The sequence below is a fragment of the Mirounga leonina genome, unplaced genomic scaffold, assembly GCF_011800145.1.
Source record: "Mirounga leonina isolate KUSES-001 unplaced genomic scaffold, KU_Mleo_1.0 Mir_104, whole genome shotgun sequence".
Lineage (NCBI taxonomy): Eukaryota > Metazoa > Chordata > Mammalia > Carnivora > Phocidae > Mirounga > Mirounga leonina.
In genome coordinates, this window is record NW_023270231.1 from 19,832,421 (window position 1) to 19,850,344 (window position 17,924).

Here is a 17,924-nt window from a genome sequence, read left to right on the forward strand (position 1 = left end):
CACACGGGCACGTGCCCATGCATGTCTCGTGTGCTCATCTCACAAACTTCCCCCCACACCCACCACACACACACATACACACACACACACACATCTCATGCTGGACACCCGGAGGCCACTCACGTCTCTCACACCCAGTGTCAGTCCACATCTGCCTCTCACATGCTGCCCTTCTCCCACCCACCCAGGGACACCCAACGGCTCCTCCCTGATCCTCCCCCTGCCCCCATCCTGGAGGAGCCCTGCCCAACAGGGCATGTGAATATGCAATGGGAGTCCCGGGCTGGACAATGGCAAGTGTGCGTGCCGTGGTGTGCCCGTTCCTGGGGCTGGCCGGTTCCCCCACGTGGGGCCTGTTGTGTGAAGCTCGTGCCCTGACTCTGTCTTAAGTGCATTCGCGCACTTACACTTGGCCTTATGTACACAGCCTTGCCCGGCCGCCGGGGCGCGTAGGGATTTTAGCGGACGTGAATGTAAATAAATTATATATATATATTGCTAACCTGAGTGCTACTTCTCTCTGGGAAAGCCAGAGGTCAAGGCTGGTGGCCACAGAAGGGCCACACTTGGGCTATTCTGGGAGTCGTGCGTGGCTGGGGACAGGTGGGGCCTGGGCTCTGGTTCAGCAAGGGTAGTTCCTGGAGACTTCTTCAAACATGGGCCATCTGGGCAAGGCGGCAGGCAACCGCAGTGACCAGGGCTGCACCTTTGCCGGACCCATCTTCCGACTGCAGGAAGGTGACCACACAGCGAGGGGCCAGCTCCCTCACTGTGGCTGCCACCAGGCCAGAGAAGCTGTGGGGAGGGGGGGCTGAGGTGAGCCCAGGCCAGCCAGATCCCACAGGGGCCATTCCTCCCTGCCCATCCCAGCACCCAGACTCACTGGGGATGCAGCTTGTAGAGGGTCCCATCCACCCCTACGGACACAGTCAACTCTTCTAGGCCCCGGTTCTCACGGATCTTCTCCACCACAGCAGCCACACCCGCCCCGCAGAGCTGAGCAGCCCGCTGGGACACAGCCTGGCACACCTCCAGGACCATCAGGGCGTCATCTGAGGTCAGGGACAACCCCAGATCCTCCAGGATGGTTCGGACCTGCCTCAGAGCCAGGCTGTCACTGGGGACAGGAAGGAATAGAGCACAGAGAGCCAGGGTCCTGCATTAGCTTTCCCACCCCATGAGCTCTCCATCCTCCAGAATGGGCCTCCCACCAACCAGCATTTTACCCAAAGTGAATAGATAGATCTTTTGGGAGATGGAAGGAGGCAATATAGGCCTTAGGCACCTTTCAATCTCAGAGAGAAACTTGGTCTTGAAGATGTCCCTGGTCTGAAGGCCCTGGGTCTGCTGGCCCCGGAAGAGAACTCCAAGGCTGGTCAAATGCAGGAGAATGTGGCGGACGATCTCCCCCAGGTACATGCCACTGATCATCTTCTCAAAGCTGCGTGAAAGCACAAAGATCAGGAGACCCTACCTGCTACCCTAACCAGTGCCAGCCACCACCAGCTGCCCCTGCCCAGACCCACCCATACCTCTGCTTGCCAGGGTTGATGGATGCCTGGTCCACATTTGCATCAAAGCAGGTTCTAAGCAAGTCCAGAGAGCCATCATCCCCAAAGGCACCCCACTCCATATTGATGCACATGTGGCCTGAGTCCCCAGGCACGGCTGCCACATTCTGAAGCTCCTCCATGTAGCAGGCATTGGTGCCAGTTCCTGCAGAGGTAGAAATCATTCACTGACATAGATAAGTGCCCTTCTATGCCCTTCCCAAACTGAGATGGCAAAATTTGGGCTCATTTCTTACCTCTCCATTTCCCCACACTCACAACCTGTCCTATGTCCTGGTCTGCCTTCCTTCCTGACACTCCTTCTGCAGACCCTGGCAGCATCAGCCCGTCTGGGCCTCCACTGCTTTCCCTACCAGCACCATCATCATTGTATCTTCCATGCTATGCCAGAGCACCCCTGGCAGATGTGTGAGAGCTCCCCCGCTGTCTGCAGGGGAGAGGCCCAAGCTCCCTGGACTAGCCTTCCAGATCTTTAGTCAAACTAGCAGGTTCTGGGCCAGGAGCTGGGGACATAGACAGGAATCAGACATGAGGAGCCCCACAGTGGCCAGGGAGTGGGCAATAAGCATCTAACTCTGATATTGCCTGTATGTACCCAAATAGAAGTGCAAAAAAGAGCATCATGGGAGCCTTGAGCACAGCTGAGTCTTCCCACCTAGAGGGTCAGGAAAAGCTACAGAGAGGAAATGATGTTTGGATTTGACTTTGAAGCCAGGAAGCACAGAAAGAAAGGCATTCTAGGCAGAAAGCACATTCTGGGTAAAGATATCCCCTTCCTCTCCCCAACACATGGTCAGCTCTAGGCAGATGGTGTCCTTGTCAGCCCCACCTGGATTTCCTCTGACTAGTTTATTCATAAAGCCATCTAGGCATACCTCTCCTGAGCACCTCCCCACTCTAGGCTCTATGTTCAAGAAGCTCCCAGTTTCAAAAGGAGGCTATCACTTACTTCCTGCCCTAGGAGACTGATGCCCAAAAGCCTATGGGAGTCCTCCTCCCCCACCTAGACACTCTTTTCAAGTCCCACTCCTGTTAGGACCACTTCCTTTCTGATCTTGGCCTTGTCACCCTGTTATGTAGAGTCAGATTCAGCTCTCTCTGACTGCCATATGCTGTCCTGGGCCTAATCCCCACCAAATGGTGGGTTTTGAGAAGATAGGTATTTCCCCCATCTTTATGTATAGTCTTCCTGCCCCTTCATCCAGCCCCTATCTGGCCAGAGGAGAAACGCTTAATAAAGACTTCAGAACTTGGGCTACCTAAAGGACCCTCACAGCTCATTCTCTGTCCTCCACCACCAGCCTCTACCCAGTTCCAAGCACTGAGTGTGTACCATGGGCCAAGCACTGTGCCATGCTTTGTTTCCTCTCCTCTCACCCTCACCATCCTTGAGATAGGCATTACTACTATCTCTGTCTTAGAAGGAAACTGAGGCTCTGGTGATTTGGCCAAGGTCATACAGATGGAAGTGGCAGAGCTAGTATTTCCACCCAAATCTGTATGACTCCAAAGCTCAGATTCATTTAACAGAAGGGCAAACTGAGGCTCAGAAAGCTTAAATGACTATGAATCAGTAGCTGAGCTGAGCAAAGTTCAGACACCCAGCCCAAATGAGTGTTGCAGGGCCTAGCTGAGTCAGGCGGGAATGGTGCCACATCCCCAAGGCCAGAGGAACGTCCAACCTGAGGAATCAACAGGAGGCAATGAATTAACATCAGGCAGTAGGAACACAAAAGAGCAGGGCCCTCCTCACCAACAATGAGGCCGACCTCGCAACGGGGATCCTCATAGCCACAGGACATCATGGTCCCCACCGTGTCATTGACAATGGCAACCACATTCAGCTCCACTGCCTACACACAAAAGGATGCTGCTAGTTGCTGGGCAACACGGTTGTCACGGCAACCAGTGCAGGACCCAGAGGTCTCTACTGCAGAGAGCCACCCACTCCACCCTCCCCCCAGGTCAGGAAGCAGGAGACCCTTTGCTCCTTTCAAGTCCTGCCACAGCCCCAAAGCACCCCTGAAGGCAGACTCCTCACCTCTCTTCGCCCGATGGCTTCCCGCAACAGACACACAATGTCTTGGCCCTCACAGTCTGATGCATTGAAACCCTTTGTCCAGTTTAGGAGGATGCCCTGGGGGGACAAAGGTGGGGAGGAAGATGAAGGCCCCTTGGAATCTCACTCTCCCTCCCCAAAGCCTGTATCCCATCAGAAGCATATGATATCCCCCCTCACCAAGCAGGATTCCATGCCTACTCTGCCACATGGTTGAGGGCCTTGCCCTCTGCTCCCTCCTAACTCCCTAGGAGCCTTCCAGTGTAAAGAAACCTATTAATAACCATCCAACCTGTGTCTTCTATTATTAGTGCCAGAATGCTCAGATGGTCTGAGAGTCTGGATGTTTTAAGACAGTTGCCCAGAAGGAATGGCCCTTCATAATTGGGTTAGGAACAGAGCTGGTAAAATGAGTGCTGTGTATGAGAAGGGGGAGGGCAGAGAAGGCTCAGAGGTCCAAATGACAGAAAATTCTGCTCTTTTAGAAAGAACTAGCAAGAGTCACTTGAGAGGAAGGAAACTGAGGAATTAGGGACAGAGCCATGTCAACAGGAGATTCACTTGTGTGTTCCAGATATGAGTGAAGGACAAAAGGAAAAGCCAGAATCCAGAACACCTAGGCAGGATGGGAAGAGACAAGACAGATAAGCCTTTATTGTGAGAAACTGACCTTAAATTGTGAAGTTAGTGATGGGCTTGACAGTCTAGGACTATTTTTTCTAAGTATGCTTCCTCTGAGGGAGCGGGCAGGGGAAGTTATTCTCCTGCTGTTAGAAAATGACAGCTCTGCCCAAAGTAGGAGCCTGCAGAGCAGGTGTGAAAATCTTTGGGGGGGGGGGCGCCTTGGTGGCTCAGTCAGTTGAGTGTCCAACTCTTGACTTCATCTCAGGTCATGATCTCAGGGTCGTGGGATCCCTGGTCTTGGCTCCATGCTCAGCAGGGAGTCTGCTTGAGAGTCTCTCTTTCCCTGTTCCTCTGCCCCTCCCTGCTGCACTCTCTCTAGAATAAATAAATCTTAAAAAAAAAAAAAAGAGGAAAATCTTTGGGGCAGAAGATTTTAGAAATATGAACTGACGCTTCCCCCAACAATATTTCCTTTTATCCCTTTTCCTATGTAAACACAGCCAGAGTGCTCAATGCTCTTCATCTCAAACACAGAAACCAGAGAGTGCAAGGGCAATTGAGAAGGAGGGCTAATGTGGGGGAACCCAGATCATAAGTAGCAGCCATATTTCCCTGCTTCCAGACAAAAGAAAGACCCCTGGTCTGGGGAAGGGGAGCTGGGGGAACCTAAGAGCCAGGTTTTGGAGTTTCCTGAGAAAGGTGTCCTATGCCTCTACCTGGGCCATGCTCCTGTGGGAAGGTTAGAGACAGAAGAGATTTGAGTGATCTGACTAGCAGAGTAGGTCTCTGTCCTCCTTCCCCATGGAGGGGAAGGTGAGTTGTCAAGGGAGGTGTCAAGAACCAAGAGAGTAAGCAGAGTCCACACAGCTGGGGCCTGGACATCTCCTGGCTTCCCTGAGTGTCTGCCCATACACAGCAAAGGATGCTGTGCAGCTGAAAGGGGCCCCCTGCCTGGGGAAAGAGGTCCCCAAATTGATTAAGTTTTCACACACCCCCAAAAGAACGTGGGCTCAACACAGAAATTAAGCTCAGTTCTAGAAAATGAATAGGACCGCGTTTCTTCTTGCACACCTGATTTTGCATACTGAGTCCCACCTGCTTCGCACACCTTACAAGGAATAATCAAATGGTGCCGGCATGCTTAGTCTAGAGTGGAGCAGACCAGCAGAGAGACACTGCTGAATGCTTGATTCCAAAGGGCCACTGTGTAAAAGAAAGCCAAGTACAGAAGCATGTGTCTGAGAGAGGTCAGAGCTGGAGCAGAGCTGAAAACTGCACGAACGCTGGGTGGAGTAGAGAAGGCAGAGCTTTTCAGGAAGAGCATAGTGGACAACTTGAGGGGCAGCAAGCTCCTCCTCATAAGAGGCTTTTTGGCAGAAGTTGGGGGTGTTGAGGAGGAGACTCCTGGGAGCTTGGACCAGAGTATGGGAGGAGCCGTCTCCATGACAGGCCTCAGGTGTGTGCACTGTCGAAGGATATGCAGAGGTATATGCTTAGGGGCTGCTGCGTCTAGATCTGTGCCTGCTGCTCTGCCTTTCCAGTCAGGCGCCCAACACCAAGCCAGGCCTCAGAGGGACACAGCAAGTTCGGGAAGCTGACATAGGGCAAAGAAACTGGGCAACCGTAAGCCCTTTTGAGAAATAGGGACTAATGCTGTTCCCCGCAGGTCCCCTAGATCAGTACGCCAGGGCTTCGTGGTGTACTATGAAGTGGACAGTCAGTGTGTTCCTTCATCAGCCCTGATCTGGGCCTACACTGCTCCCAAGTGCCCAGACCTAACCTGGCTCCACTTTCCTGCCCATTGGCAGCCCTCAGGGGAATCCATAATCTTTTGCATCCCAGCCCTCTTTACAGCCCTGGATTCCAGGCCACTTTACCACACCCCTTCCACCTGCACACACCACGTCCAGTGAAACCAAGGCTAGGTGCTGGCTCAGCCCAGCAGTGCTTCTGCCCACCCCCATCCCCGGCCCAGGATACCTGAAGCCCTCTCCCCCGCCTCCTGCCCATTCCCTGAAGGGTATGAGGGTGGAAATCCCGTGGAGATGGTTTCTCCTGGCCCTCCCTCCCTCACCTGGTCGAGGCCAAGCTGCCTACATGGGAAGGAGAAGGTGAAACCCAGCGGGAGGCTCTGCCCACTCAGGCCCTGCTTCTGCTGGAAGTCCACAATGCAGTCCACGATGTGGTCGAAGAGCTGAGGTGTAGGGCAAGTCAGGGGGTGGCCCAGCCCTGGTCCTTCCCCGCCCCTGACATCAGGTCCAAGCTCTGGGTACCTGCTGCCCAGAGCCTTGGGCCACATACTCCGGGATGGAGTAGACCTGGCTGGTGATCTTCACACCTCCTGCTGTCACACGCACCAAGAGGACCCGGAAGTTGGTGCCCCCCAGGTCCAGGGCCAGGAAGTCCCCGCGCTCTGTGGGACAGAGATCCTCAGTGTCAGGACAAAGCACATTCTGTGACCTCCAGGAACCCATATTCCAGCCCCACGCTCAGGCCGGGTCCTCACCAGTGCCATCAGGTGTGGCCCGGACATAAGTGGGCAGCATGCGGAGGGATGAGGACTCCCCTCGGAGCCCCTTGACCATGGCCTCCCGCATCTGTGCCCGCACCGCTGCCAGCTGCTCATGGTCCAGCCGGAAAGGCGCCAGGGTCTCTTCCAGCAGGCGGCGGTGAGCAGCCAGGCGGGCAGCCACAGCCGTCACCATTGCCACTCCCCGGCCACCCCCATCCACAGAGGGAATGAAGGAGACATCACATTCGGGGGCCAGGAGCATCACGGTCTCCTGCAGGATGCTGAGGAAACTACACAGACACAAGGCAGGCATACCTGGCTTGAACCTGAGCCTGAACCCCAGGGCTTGCTGAAGCCCTGGGCCCCATCACTTCAAATCCCTTCAGTTCTAAATCCAGCTGTACACCAACCTTATGCCCAGTGTCTCTAGTGCTCCCAGTGCCCCCAGAGTCCCCCTGCCTTACACACCCAAAGAGAAGCATCTTTTCTCTCTTCTGACTTCTGGCCTCCCTTAGTCCCCATCTGACCTTACCCTGCTTGGGTGCCACTCTTGGCCACTGCCTTGCACACATGGTACCAGAGTGCCCTCTGGGTCTTTATGGAAAACCCACATGTTCCATACTACCTGCCCACATGGGACTGTGTGTATCTCCAGTACCTGGGGTATCGCTCGAACACTCGGCCTCCGGTGGCCACGGCGATCTGAAGCACCTGCTGCTCCCGGCTGTGCTGGAGGCGGGCAAGAACAGCCGCCAGGGCGGCAGCACAGAGCCGGGCAGCCCGAGTGAACACGGCTGCACACACGTACTGCACCAGCTCAGCGTCCGAGGCCCCCATGCTCAGGCCCATGTCCCGCAGGATAGCATGCACACGGGCTGCCCCAGCCAATGGGCTGGAGGAACAGAGGGTACTGCTTTGGGACTCAAGTAGCCCCAAAGCTCCCTGCCCTCCCCCAGCCCCATGGCTACCCGGGGGACAGAGCAACCTCCCCTCTCCCAAGCCAAGAAGCCCCTTGTTTAAGCCCACGGGCTTTCTCTACTTACTCCTTCATCTCAGCCACATGCTCCAGGAGGATGCTGCCACGGCTCAGCAGGGCAGGGGAGGTGCAGCCACCAAAGAGGACCCCTCGCTGGGCCAGGTGAGCCAACACAAGCCTCACCAGCTCACCCAGGTACAAGCCCCCAATCATCTTCTCAAACCTACAGGTAAGAAGGGTGGCTGGACAGAGCTTTCCTTAAGCCCTTAGCCCACCTGGCCCCACCTCCAAGGGCCCCAAAAGAAGGATCATTTTCTTTGGGGTTCCCCAGACCGGCGGTTCCAGAAGCAATGGCTTCCCAGGAGATAGATGGGTGTTTATCCAGACCCTGCTGCCCCCTCTGGCTTAGGTTAGGTTCAGAGGGGCTCCTGGAGGACAGGGAATACTTTGCTACCCCTAATCCCCAATACCTGTCAGGAATAAGAGAGGGCTATGGGTTGAAAATTCTGGGTTCTAGAATCTTGAGCCCTTCCTTCTTTGAGCCTGGCCAGGGCCCCCCAAGATGCAACCTGGAAACCCTATGAGCAAGCAATAGGGAGGGGCCTAAGGGCCTGAGTTCAGGGACAGCAGCAAGGAAGGGAGCAGAAGAGTGATAGGCCATAGAGCAGAAGGTCAGGCCACCTCTGGGCACCAGGATTCAGGGACTCTCTGTCCAAGGCATGGTCAAAGGTGGTCAGCACTGGTCCCAGGACCCCATCATCACTGAAGGAGCCCCACTCAACGCTGATGCAGACGCGGCCCCGGTCCTCATCCAGCACTGCCACATGCCTTGCCTCCTCCATGTAACATGCATTGGTGCCAGTGTCTGGCAGGGATGAATCCATCAGGACCTGCCCATCAAGTAGCTGTAACCCCCCACCCATCATCACAAATGACCCATGGCTCACCTACAACAAGCCCGACCTCACATGGCCCAACCCCTGGCTCGCAGCCCATCATGGTGCCCACTGTGTCATTCACCACGGCAACCACATCGATGCTGTAGGCCTGGACAATGGAGAGGGCAGAGGTCATGGCTGACCTAAGTGGGCAGTGTGGGGGATGGGCAAGGCTGGGCCTTGGCTTTGATGGAGGGGCCCTGGCTTTGATGGAGGTGCTCAGAGTCCATGAAACACAATGTGTGTTCATGCCCACACATATACTCTAGGTCCTCCCCCACTGTAAAGAATTTTCCTCCCATCCCACACTCCCCCTTGTCTCTTCCACCCCCTACTCAGGCCCTGGGGCTCTCAAAGGCTCCCAAACTCAGTCATCAACTCCAGAACACCAGTGCTTCCCACAGGACCAAGATGATTGTGAGCAAGCACGACACCTTGAAGACTGCACTGTAGGTACCTGGCTTTCTAAGCCCTGACTTCCATCCACTAGCATCACTGCCGTTAGTCCAGATGGATCCAGATCCACCTTTCTTTGGCATCCAAGTGTTTGCATATACCTTTCTCTGAAAACAGAACTTCCACCCCAGCCCCAGCTTATGCCCTGGCAAACTCCTCCTTCAAGCCCCTGCCCAAGCCCTGGTGTGCCCTTCCCAGTGCTACCAGAGTCACTGGAACCACCTCCTTGACAGGGACAATCCTTTGTTGGAATGCTTTCCCACTAGACTGTGAGGTCTTTGAAGACAGGGTCAAGTCTTTTCATCTTTGTTTTGCCCTATGATCCTGAAAATTTATTTGACCTTTCTTAGCCTCAGTCTCCTTACATATGAAATGGGAATGGTAGCAACATTTACCCCAGGGTTAAACTGGATAAAGGATATACATAGAAAAGGAAAGCAGGCCTTCCCAGAAGCACAGGCCCAGCCACACAGGCAGCCCTCCCATTGCCCCTGCCTCCACTCACCCCCTGCCTCTTGATGGCATCTCGCAGCAACTGGACCACATCGTGGCCTTCCACACCACTGCACCTAAAACCTTTGGTCCAGGAAATAAGGGTGCTCTGGGGGCAGAAAAGTTGGGTCATTCCTCCAACAGCCTTCATGGGGCTGCAACTCCTCCACCTACTGTCCCCATGCCCACTTTGCCTCACCCTGTCCAGGCCCGTCTGGTGACAAGGGAAGGAGAAGCTGAACCCAAGCTGCAGACCCTCTTTGTCCACGGGGAGTGCATCCAGGAACTCAGACAGACAGTGGGCAGCAAAGTCAAAGAGCTGTGGGACAAGTTGGGGGCTTAGCTCTGCCCACCAGAGCCCCAGCCACCCAGCCAGTGCACAGAGACTCGGCAGTGAGCTCTTACCTGCTGACCGGGACCCAGCATCACCTCTGGGGGGATCACAAACTCCTGGCTCCGGGGCTCCATCCTATGTCCCTCAATACCCAACAGGGTCACCCACAGAACACGCAGTGAGGCCCCTGTGGCCCCCAGCTCCAGCACCACAAAATCCCCTTGCTCTGGGGCAAACAGGACACAGAAAAGCATGCAGCTGGCGAGACCAAGCCCTCTGCCTCCCAGAAATACCCCCAAGGACTGCAAAGTCTCATTAAGGGAGCTCAGAGTTGGGAACCTTATTGGGAAGAGGGATAAGGAACTTCTCCCTCCCCCAGATCAGAATTCTCTCCCCAGGCCTAGGCACCCATTTTGGTCTATGCCACCCACCAGTGCCATGTGGGGTGGACCCCACATATGTGGGCAGCATCTGGACAGCAGAGGCAGGGCTGGCCTGTCCCCCCAGTGCCTGCTCCATAGAGCCCAGGAGGCTGGCTTGGATCTGCCGCAGCTGTGTCTCCGTCACCTTGAATTGCTGTAGACACTCCAACACCTGGGGAGAAACAGGCTAATATCTGGGCAGGAGTCCCATTGCCTACCCAAGTTCTCTGACTCCAACCAGGACTGCCCCGCCCAGCTTGCTCCTCCCTTTACCAGTCCAGACCAGCACCTCCCTTAGCTTTCCCAGGGGCTGACTAGAGCCCTGCCTAAGCCCTCTCTGAGCCTTGCTGGTCTCCCCAGCACCTGCCCAGCCCCACTCCTCACCTCTTCACACACCTATGTTCTCTTGCTGCCCACAGCCCATACTTAGTTCCTGCCATCTCAGAAGGCTCCTTCCTGGAGGGGAGACCCACCCACCTCCTTCTCCTGCTCCATTCTCTGGCGGTTCCTTCTCAGATCCCTATGTCCCCTGCCCCTTCCATTTCTTGGAATTCAGGGTTTAGTGAGGCCTCTCCTGTCATACCACTGATTCACTCTGTCTCCTCAGTACCCAGAGGTGAGCTGCTTAGTGAGTTGTCTTTCACTGAATGAGCAAACAAATGAACAAATGTGGGAATGAATTTCACGTTCAGGTGCTTCCCTCTTCCAATCCACTTGATTCTGGAGCCTAAGTAAGCTCAGCTCAGAAGAACTTGGAGGCCACACTGTGGAGGACAGTCCTGCCATCAGTCAGCCATCCTTCCCACAGACACTGATTGAGCACCTACTAGGGGCCCAACACTATTCCAAGCACTGTATGTTGCATAACCAGCTGAGTTCTGTTCCTGTGGAGCACAGATTTCAGCATAGAGGCAGAATATAAGCAAATAAACATATAATATGGTTCTGGTAGTAACAGTACCTTTTTTTTTTTTTTTTTTTTAAGGCTGGAATAGAAGTTTGAGAGTGACCAGGGGAGGAAAATGTATTTTTGGATATTGGTCTAGAAAGTTCTCCCTGAGGAAGTGACCTAAATAAAGGAAGGGAACAAGCCATTTGAAGATCTGGGGAAGAGGATAAAGGGATTTTCCTCAGAGTGAGGGGGTGGATTTGGGGGTAGCCTCGGCCAGGGGTGAATCAGAGCGATGGGACAGGTAGGCAGGCAGAAAGCAGAGGATGGCACACCCAAGGTTCTTCTCCACCAGTAGCCCATTGTGGGAGAGCTAAGAGGAGCCCCAGTACTCCACCTCTATATGGAAACCTCCCCCAGATGACCCTCTGGCCTGTCCTTCAAAGAGATGGCAGCAGCCTCCCTGGGTTTGCTGGAGTCCCAACCTGTGACTCTAATTCTCCTGGCCTTAGCCTTTCCCAGGTCCTCACCGCCTGTCCCACAGGAATTCCATTCCTATGACCCACTACCCCACACTGGACCCATATCTGTAAAGTAACCAACCAGGTATCTGAATAAGCAGGCAGGGGGAGCCAGGTAGGAGAGGCTGTTCAGTGAGGGAGATGGGGGTGACTCAGTTCCACCTCTGCTTTAGGAAGAGAATGGAAAACAGATCCCTGAGGAGGCAAATGATCCTAACTGGAGTGCCAGATGTTCAGTTCCATGTTTACATTACAGGAGATGCTTCTAGCAGCCATGCACACTAGGAAGGGTTATTCCTATGTTATGTTACAAATGGGGAAACTGAGGCTCAGAGAGGAACAATCATCTGCATAACCCAAGCAGCTATTAAGGGACAGAGTGGGATTTGAACCCAGATCTGACTAAAGAAGTGTTTCCACATGAATGTGAAGTCTTATAAAAACTAGCAATTTCACCTGAAAAGAACCCAAAGCTGATGAAGGTTGCAGTGAAGAAACCCCATAGGATAAGAAAACTTACATCTGAGTCCTTGCCCTGACACTTTTCCTGGCTGTGTGGCCTTGGAATAGGGCCGAGAAAATAATCATACTCAGAAGGCCCTTGAGTCCCCAGGGGCCATGTCATTTCTCACTTCTGTGGCCCAGCCATGAGTTGCATACAAAGGAAATGTTTACAGCAGGGTCTGGGGAAGAGACTGGACAAGGGTGAAGTGGGAGCATGAAAAGCAGTGAGGGGTGATGCCCCCCACAGTTTGCACAATAAGTGAGGTCCAGCAGATGTCAGAACAAGCTGGACAACTAAAGAAACTGCAGGGAACAATTCAAGAACCCTTTCATGCATGCCTCCTCTGTACAGGTCCTTCATCACCATTAGCTCACTTAATCCTCCAGGGGGTAGAAGGATTAGACTTTATTTTCTTCTATTTTACTGATGAGGAAACAGACTAGGAGATATGAAATGACTTACACAAGTGTTTCCTGCTTAATGGTGTGATATGCAAGCGTTTCTAAATCTTGGTCAAGATGACAGAAAAGAGAAACTCAGTCTGAGCTAACCTGAGGCATACAGACAATGCTGAAGAATAACCTCCAAGTTGAGTTCAGCACTGAAATCATCTCTGTGTGCCTGTTGCAGTGGCCATGTTGAAGGGAGGGAGATGTGCAGGAGTAACTAGAGAAATAGGGGAAGGAAGTGCCGTAAGAATATAGTCTTCTGCCAGAAAACCCCAAGAGGGTCCTTTCTAGACTATGTCAACCCATTCAGGGCAGGGACAGCACCTGTGTGGCAAGGTGGCAAAAGTAATACCTTTGGTACTGAAATACCTCAGCTCAAGCTCCTGTCATGAATTAAAACTCAAATCGGTTCACCTCTCTAAGACCCCTCTTCCTCAGCTGTAAATGAGAAGATAATCCCCACCTTGCTGTTGTGTGGAGCCACAAAGGAGATAGTTACTAGATCAGATCTGAAAGGTTGATAAACTAGAAAGGGCTGCACGGCTGTGAGCCCATGGCCCCATGGCATCTTCAACTGATCCTGCTCTTGATTGCCTTGAATAGGCATGAGTCAGAAACCCAGTGCTGAACTTACCAGCTCAGAGCTGTCTGAGGGGCAGGGCAAGTCCTCCTGGGAACAGCCAGGAGCTCCTTCCCTTTGCCGCAACCTTACTGACCCAATAGAGTCCATGTGGTTCCACAATGGAGGGTGGCCACCTATAGGAGAAAAGGGACAGCCCAGGTGAACCACATAGTCTACAGGCCTTCAGAGGCTGCGGCCCTTAACTTTCGTCCTTCAGAAGAGGACCAGGAAGAAAGCTGTACGCAGAGCTCAGAACCTCTGACCATCAATGATCCTTTAGTAATCAAGCAGAAGGCCCCTGTTTTCCAGAAGCACATATATTAACAGAGCACTGGGAAGGCTGATTTCTAATCCCAATGCCATTTATTCATTCTGTCATTCATTTACATTTACCAGTTCCTGATGCCTACTGTGCCAGATGTTGGAGTACAAAGCAGATATCGGCCTTGTCCTGAGGGATCTCACAGCCTTACCAACAATCGCAGTATGGTTGACATGGGCAGTAACAGAGATGGACGTGCTACTGTGCTTGGGAGTTCAGTGATGTTCTAGAGGTTTGGAACAAAGGGTTCGAGGTAACAAGGAGCCAAAGACCTGCTGGAGAAGCAGGCAAGCTGGACTGTGGATGGTCTTTATGCCAAGCTAAGGTGTACAAATTTCATCCTGAAGGGAGAAGTGGACAGGGATGGATCTGCACTTCAGAAAGGGGTTCCACCTGTGGCATAACTTCGGGCAGGTCATTTATGACTTCTCTGAATTTTAGTTTCTTCATCTGGGAGGAAATATCTACTTTCACAAGGTTATTGTAAGAATTAAATAAGACTTGAAAAATGCTTTGGGAAATTTAATGTGCATCATGAGATATCAGCTCATGGGTGGGTTTTGCAAGGTATAGTGATGCAGAATGGAAAGAGCCTTGTTCTCAGAGTCAAGGACCCAGCTGTCCACAAAGGAGCTAGCACCAGGTCTCTAATCTGGAGGCCTAATTTTCTTAATCTGCCAAATGGGGACCAACATATGTCAAAGAGCTGTGTGGGGCAAATGAAATGAGAGCAAAAGAACCTTGTGCAGAGTGTGCTTTCAGATTTATTTAGCTGAATCTGAATTGAACCTCAATTTCCTCCTCTATAACAGAACAAAAATTCAGTACTTGTGAGGATTAAAGGAGTTAATGGTTCTGACAGTCCTTTGCACACTGTTGAAATGTCTGGTATTTTGCTAATTCAAGCTAGAGGTGGTATTGCTGTTCCAAGAAGTTCCCAAGGGTGCCTTCAGTGATTCAGGTGCTTTTCAGGGGTAAAGGAAAAAGGAAATGCAGTGAAGGCCCCCAAATGGGCAGAAGGCATTTGTCCACTCAATCAGTCTACCTCTCTTCCTGTAACAGCAAGACTTTAGGGAAGATACTTTTCCATCACTGCAACTACTCCTCACCTTCCACTCCCATCATGCCCATGAATTTGCCCTCCTCATGGTCACCTATGAGCTGCTGATTGCCCCATCCCAGTCTTTTTCCCAGTCCCCATCCCTACTGTCCTCTGTCAGGCATGCAAAGCCATGAGATTTCTCTTCACTACAAAATTCTCGTCCCTTGGCTTCGACAGCCAGTCTTTCCTGGGCCTCCTTCCTGAGTCCCTCAAAATCTTCATAACTCTTTCTCTCCTCTCCCCCTTAACAATGCCCCACCCCACCCCACAGCCCTCTTCTCCACAGTCCCTTTGTATCAACTCCAAGTTTTAATTAAAACCTCTGTGTCAGGGCTCCCAAATCCCTGTCCTGAGCCAAATCCCAAATTCTGATGGTCTGTTAGACATCACTCTCCAGATGCTGGAAAGGCTCCTCAAACTCCATGGTCAAATACACATTCATTTTCTCCTTCACTTTTCCCCATGAAACTCTTTCTGTCCTTCACCTTGGCTGGAGGCATCAAGGTTGCTCACCCACACAGCTATTCAGGTACCTGTCTACATCCCTGACCCTCACCTCCTCTATGCAATCAGGTCTCAGGCTGAAAGAGCTAAGAACAGAAAGTACTCTCCCGTGTATCCCCTCCTCCTGGTTCCCATTGCCACTGCCCTAGACCTTCTTCCCATCTGATTATTTCAACAACCTCCTAACTGATACTGTCCACTTCCCTGCCCCACCAACTCCCAACACATCACCAGAATGACTGGGCAAAAATAGATTTTATCATGCCATTCCCCAGCCCTATCTCCCCTAAGAAAGGAGGTAAACCTTCACATTGTGATATCTCCCGCTACAGAAAAAAAAAAGTCTAAAACTCTATCCAGCATTGCAGACCCCAAGCTTCCTCTCTTGCTACTCCCCCTCATACCCCAGCCACACTGACTACAAGTTTCACCCTGTCTCTTGCTGTCCAGCCTTTATTCACAGTATTCCTCAAGTCTGGAACCACTGTGTCTGAGTCATTTGCATTTTCAGCCCAGCACAGGGTTTGACATAGATAGGTGCTAATACAGCTTTGAAAAATTTGGGGGGGGGGGGGGGGGTTGGGGATGTCCTTATTCAGGGAACTAAGAAATCAGTTTCCAACAAATTTCCTCAAAATCACATATACCTAATTTCCAAATCTGTCAAATAGGAATGTTAACTCCCAGAATGTTACAGGTCTGTTTCAAGGATAAAATGGGATAACTGAGGCAATTATAATCTTGGAAAGGGCCAATCACTACACAAAGAGTAAGCTTTCACTCTCCTTTTGAGTCCCAGCTAACTCGGACATTCTTTCATTCATTTACTCTCTTACTCATTCACTCTTCTATTGGACATTTATTCAGTACTTCTACATGCCAGAGACTGTGAAGCTTCCTCCAAGAAACCTCAGTATTTATACTTCCAGTAAATGTACTCATGTCTGCCTCTTCCAGCTGAGCCTGGTGGGGAAGGACATGTCTCCCACATCACTAGGTTCTCAGAACACAGCCAGGGTCTGCACATGTTTGAGTAACAGTTGGCCTCTTAGCTTAACTCAGCTGAATCAGATACATGAGATGAGTCTCCCTTCTGAAAAGGATCCCAGGGACCCTGGCCAAGGATGGGAGCTATCATCGAGGACCAGCTGGCTTAGTCGTTCCAGCCTCTACTCTGCTAGCATGGGCCAAGCTGGAGAGAAGGTGAGGGGATGGGGCTGAAGCAAGCAGGAATTAGAGGAGGGTCTTACCCGGGAGAAGAAGCAGTTGGTCACTTTCCTCAGGCGTGAGCTCTTCTCTCTCAATGTGAGGCATCCCACTAACCTGGTTTGCACCCCAAAACGAAACTCACGGGTCACCTGAGTTGTAATGTCCCACCCTCTTCCTTGGCCACCACTATCTAGCTATCAGTTAATTCAGGAAGGGGCACTTCCTTCTGAGTCTGCCCTAAGAGAAGCCCAGGGTAGGCAGGGCTATGGTGCAAACTTAAGCAAGATGACTGCAGGAAGCTGGAACCCTGAACTAGGTCAAGGACCCTGGGACATCCCCTCTGTAATACTCCACCCACTTTACTCAGAGTCTGAGTTTTGAGGTGGTGGCTCACCTCTGGAAAGATGGAGGAGCCTAGCATGAGAAATATACAGCACAATAGACAATTTTCCAAAATGTTTAAGTACTAACAAGCAAGAGGCAATGTGGAACACAAGAGGAAGAGGCTAACTCTGCCCTAGAGTGGGCAGAGCAAGTTGAGGAAGCTGAGCCTTGAAGGAAGAACAGCAGTATGCTGGCAGAGGTGACCCTTCACAAAGAGAAGAGCATGTACAAAATCATGGAGCACAAGGCACCTTCATGGTATGGAGTTCAACTCCAAAGACCTAAAGATACATGTAGGTGCAGATATATGATGGGAGAGGTAGCAGCCAGACTGTGGAGTCTAGCCTTGAGATAGTAGGCCAAGGAGGGGTAGAGAGGGAGGTTCACACCTTGGGTCTTCTCTACCAGAAGGGGAAAGGGAATCTCAGGCTACAGTAGGTGTTGGCCACAAAGCTGGTTTTCCCCAAACTAGTCTTGAATGCATAGAACCTTGGGGCATCACTATGACCACTGCTATGGTCTGAATATCTATATCTCCCCCCCAACAACAACAAAAAATTCTTATGTTGAAAATCTAATGCTCTAGTTGAAGACTTTAGGAGATGGGGCCTTTGAAAAGTGATCAGGTCATAAGGGCAGAGCTCTAATAAACGGGTCAGTGCCCTCATAAAAGAGGCCCCAGAGAGCATCCTTGCCCCTTCTGCCATGAGAGGATACAAGAAGTTGGCGTCTGCAACCTGGAAAAGGGCCCTCACCCAACCATGCTGGCACCTTGATCTGAGTCTTCCAGCATCCAGACTGTGAGAAATAAATTTCTGTTGTTTATAAACTATTCAATCTGTGGTACTTTGTTATAGAAGTCTGAACAGACTAAGACACCCACCATGATAGGAGACTAGACACACTACATGAATTTTCATTTCCAGGAAATTGGTGAACACATATTTTAAAACTTTGGGCTACCTCATTAGCAGTTAACCCTACCACTATCTACAGACAGAACATGGCCTCCATATGACACCAGGATGGAGAC

At 51.9% G+C, this 17,924-nt stretch overlaps 1 protein-coding gene across 2 annotated transcripts; it reads right to left on the reverse strand.

Annotated features, from left to right (window-relative positions):
- Positions 1-508: 508 nt before the first annotated feature.
- Positions 509-17,874, reverse strand: HK3 (hexokinase 3). 2 transcript variants are annotated; one of them, XM_035015034.1, is made up of 19 exons: positions 16,549-17,874; positions 13,383-13,504; positions 10,394-10,556; positions 10,034-10,188; positions 9,828-9,947; positions 9,642-9,737; positions 8,690-8,789; positions 8,424-8,607; positions 7,810-7,965; positions 7,425-7,658; positions 6,761-7,056; positions 6,528-6,667; positions 6,329-6,448; positions 3,613-3,708; positions 3,325-3,424; positions 1,533-1,716; positions 1,286-1,441; positions 884-1,117; positions 509-795 (listed from the first exon to the last, which is right to left on the reverse strand). In XM_035015034.1, the coding sequence occupies exons 1-19, from the start codon at positions 16,610-16,612 to the stop codon at positions 651-653; spliced, it is 2,865 nt and encodes a 954-aa protein (XP_034870925.1). In that variant the 5' UTR covers positions 16,613-17,874; the 3' UTR covers positions 509-650. The 2 variants fall into 2 exon arrangements, with proteins under 2 accessions (XP_034870925.1, XP_034870921.1); XM_035015030.1 differs by having other exon boundaries at positions 9,642-9,947.
- Positions 17,875-17,924: the final 50 nt, after the last annotated feature.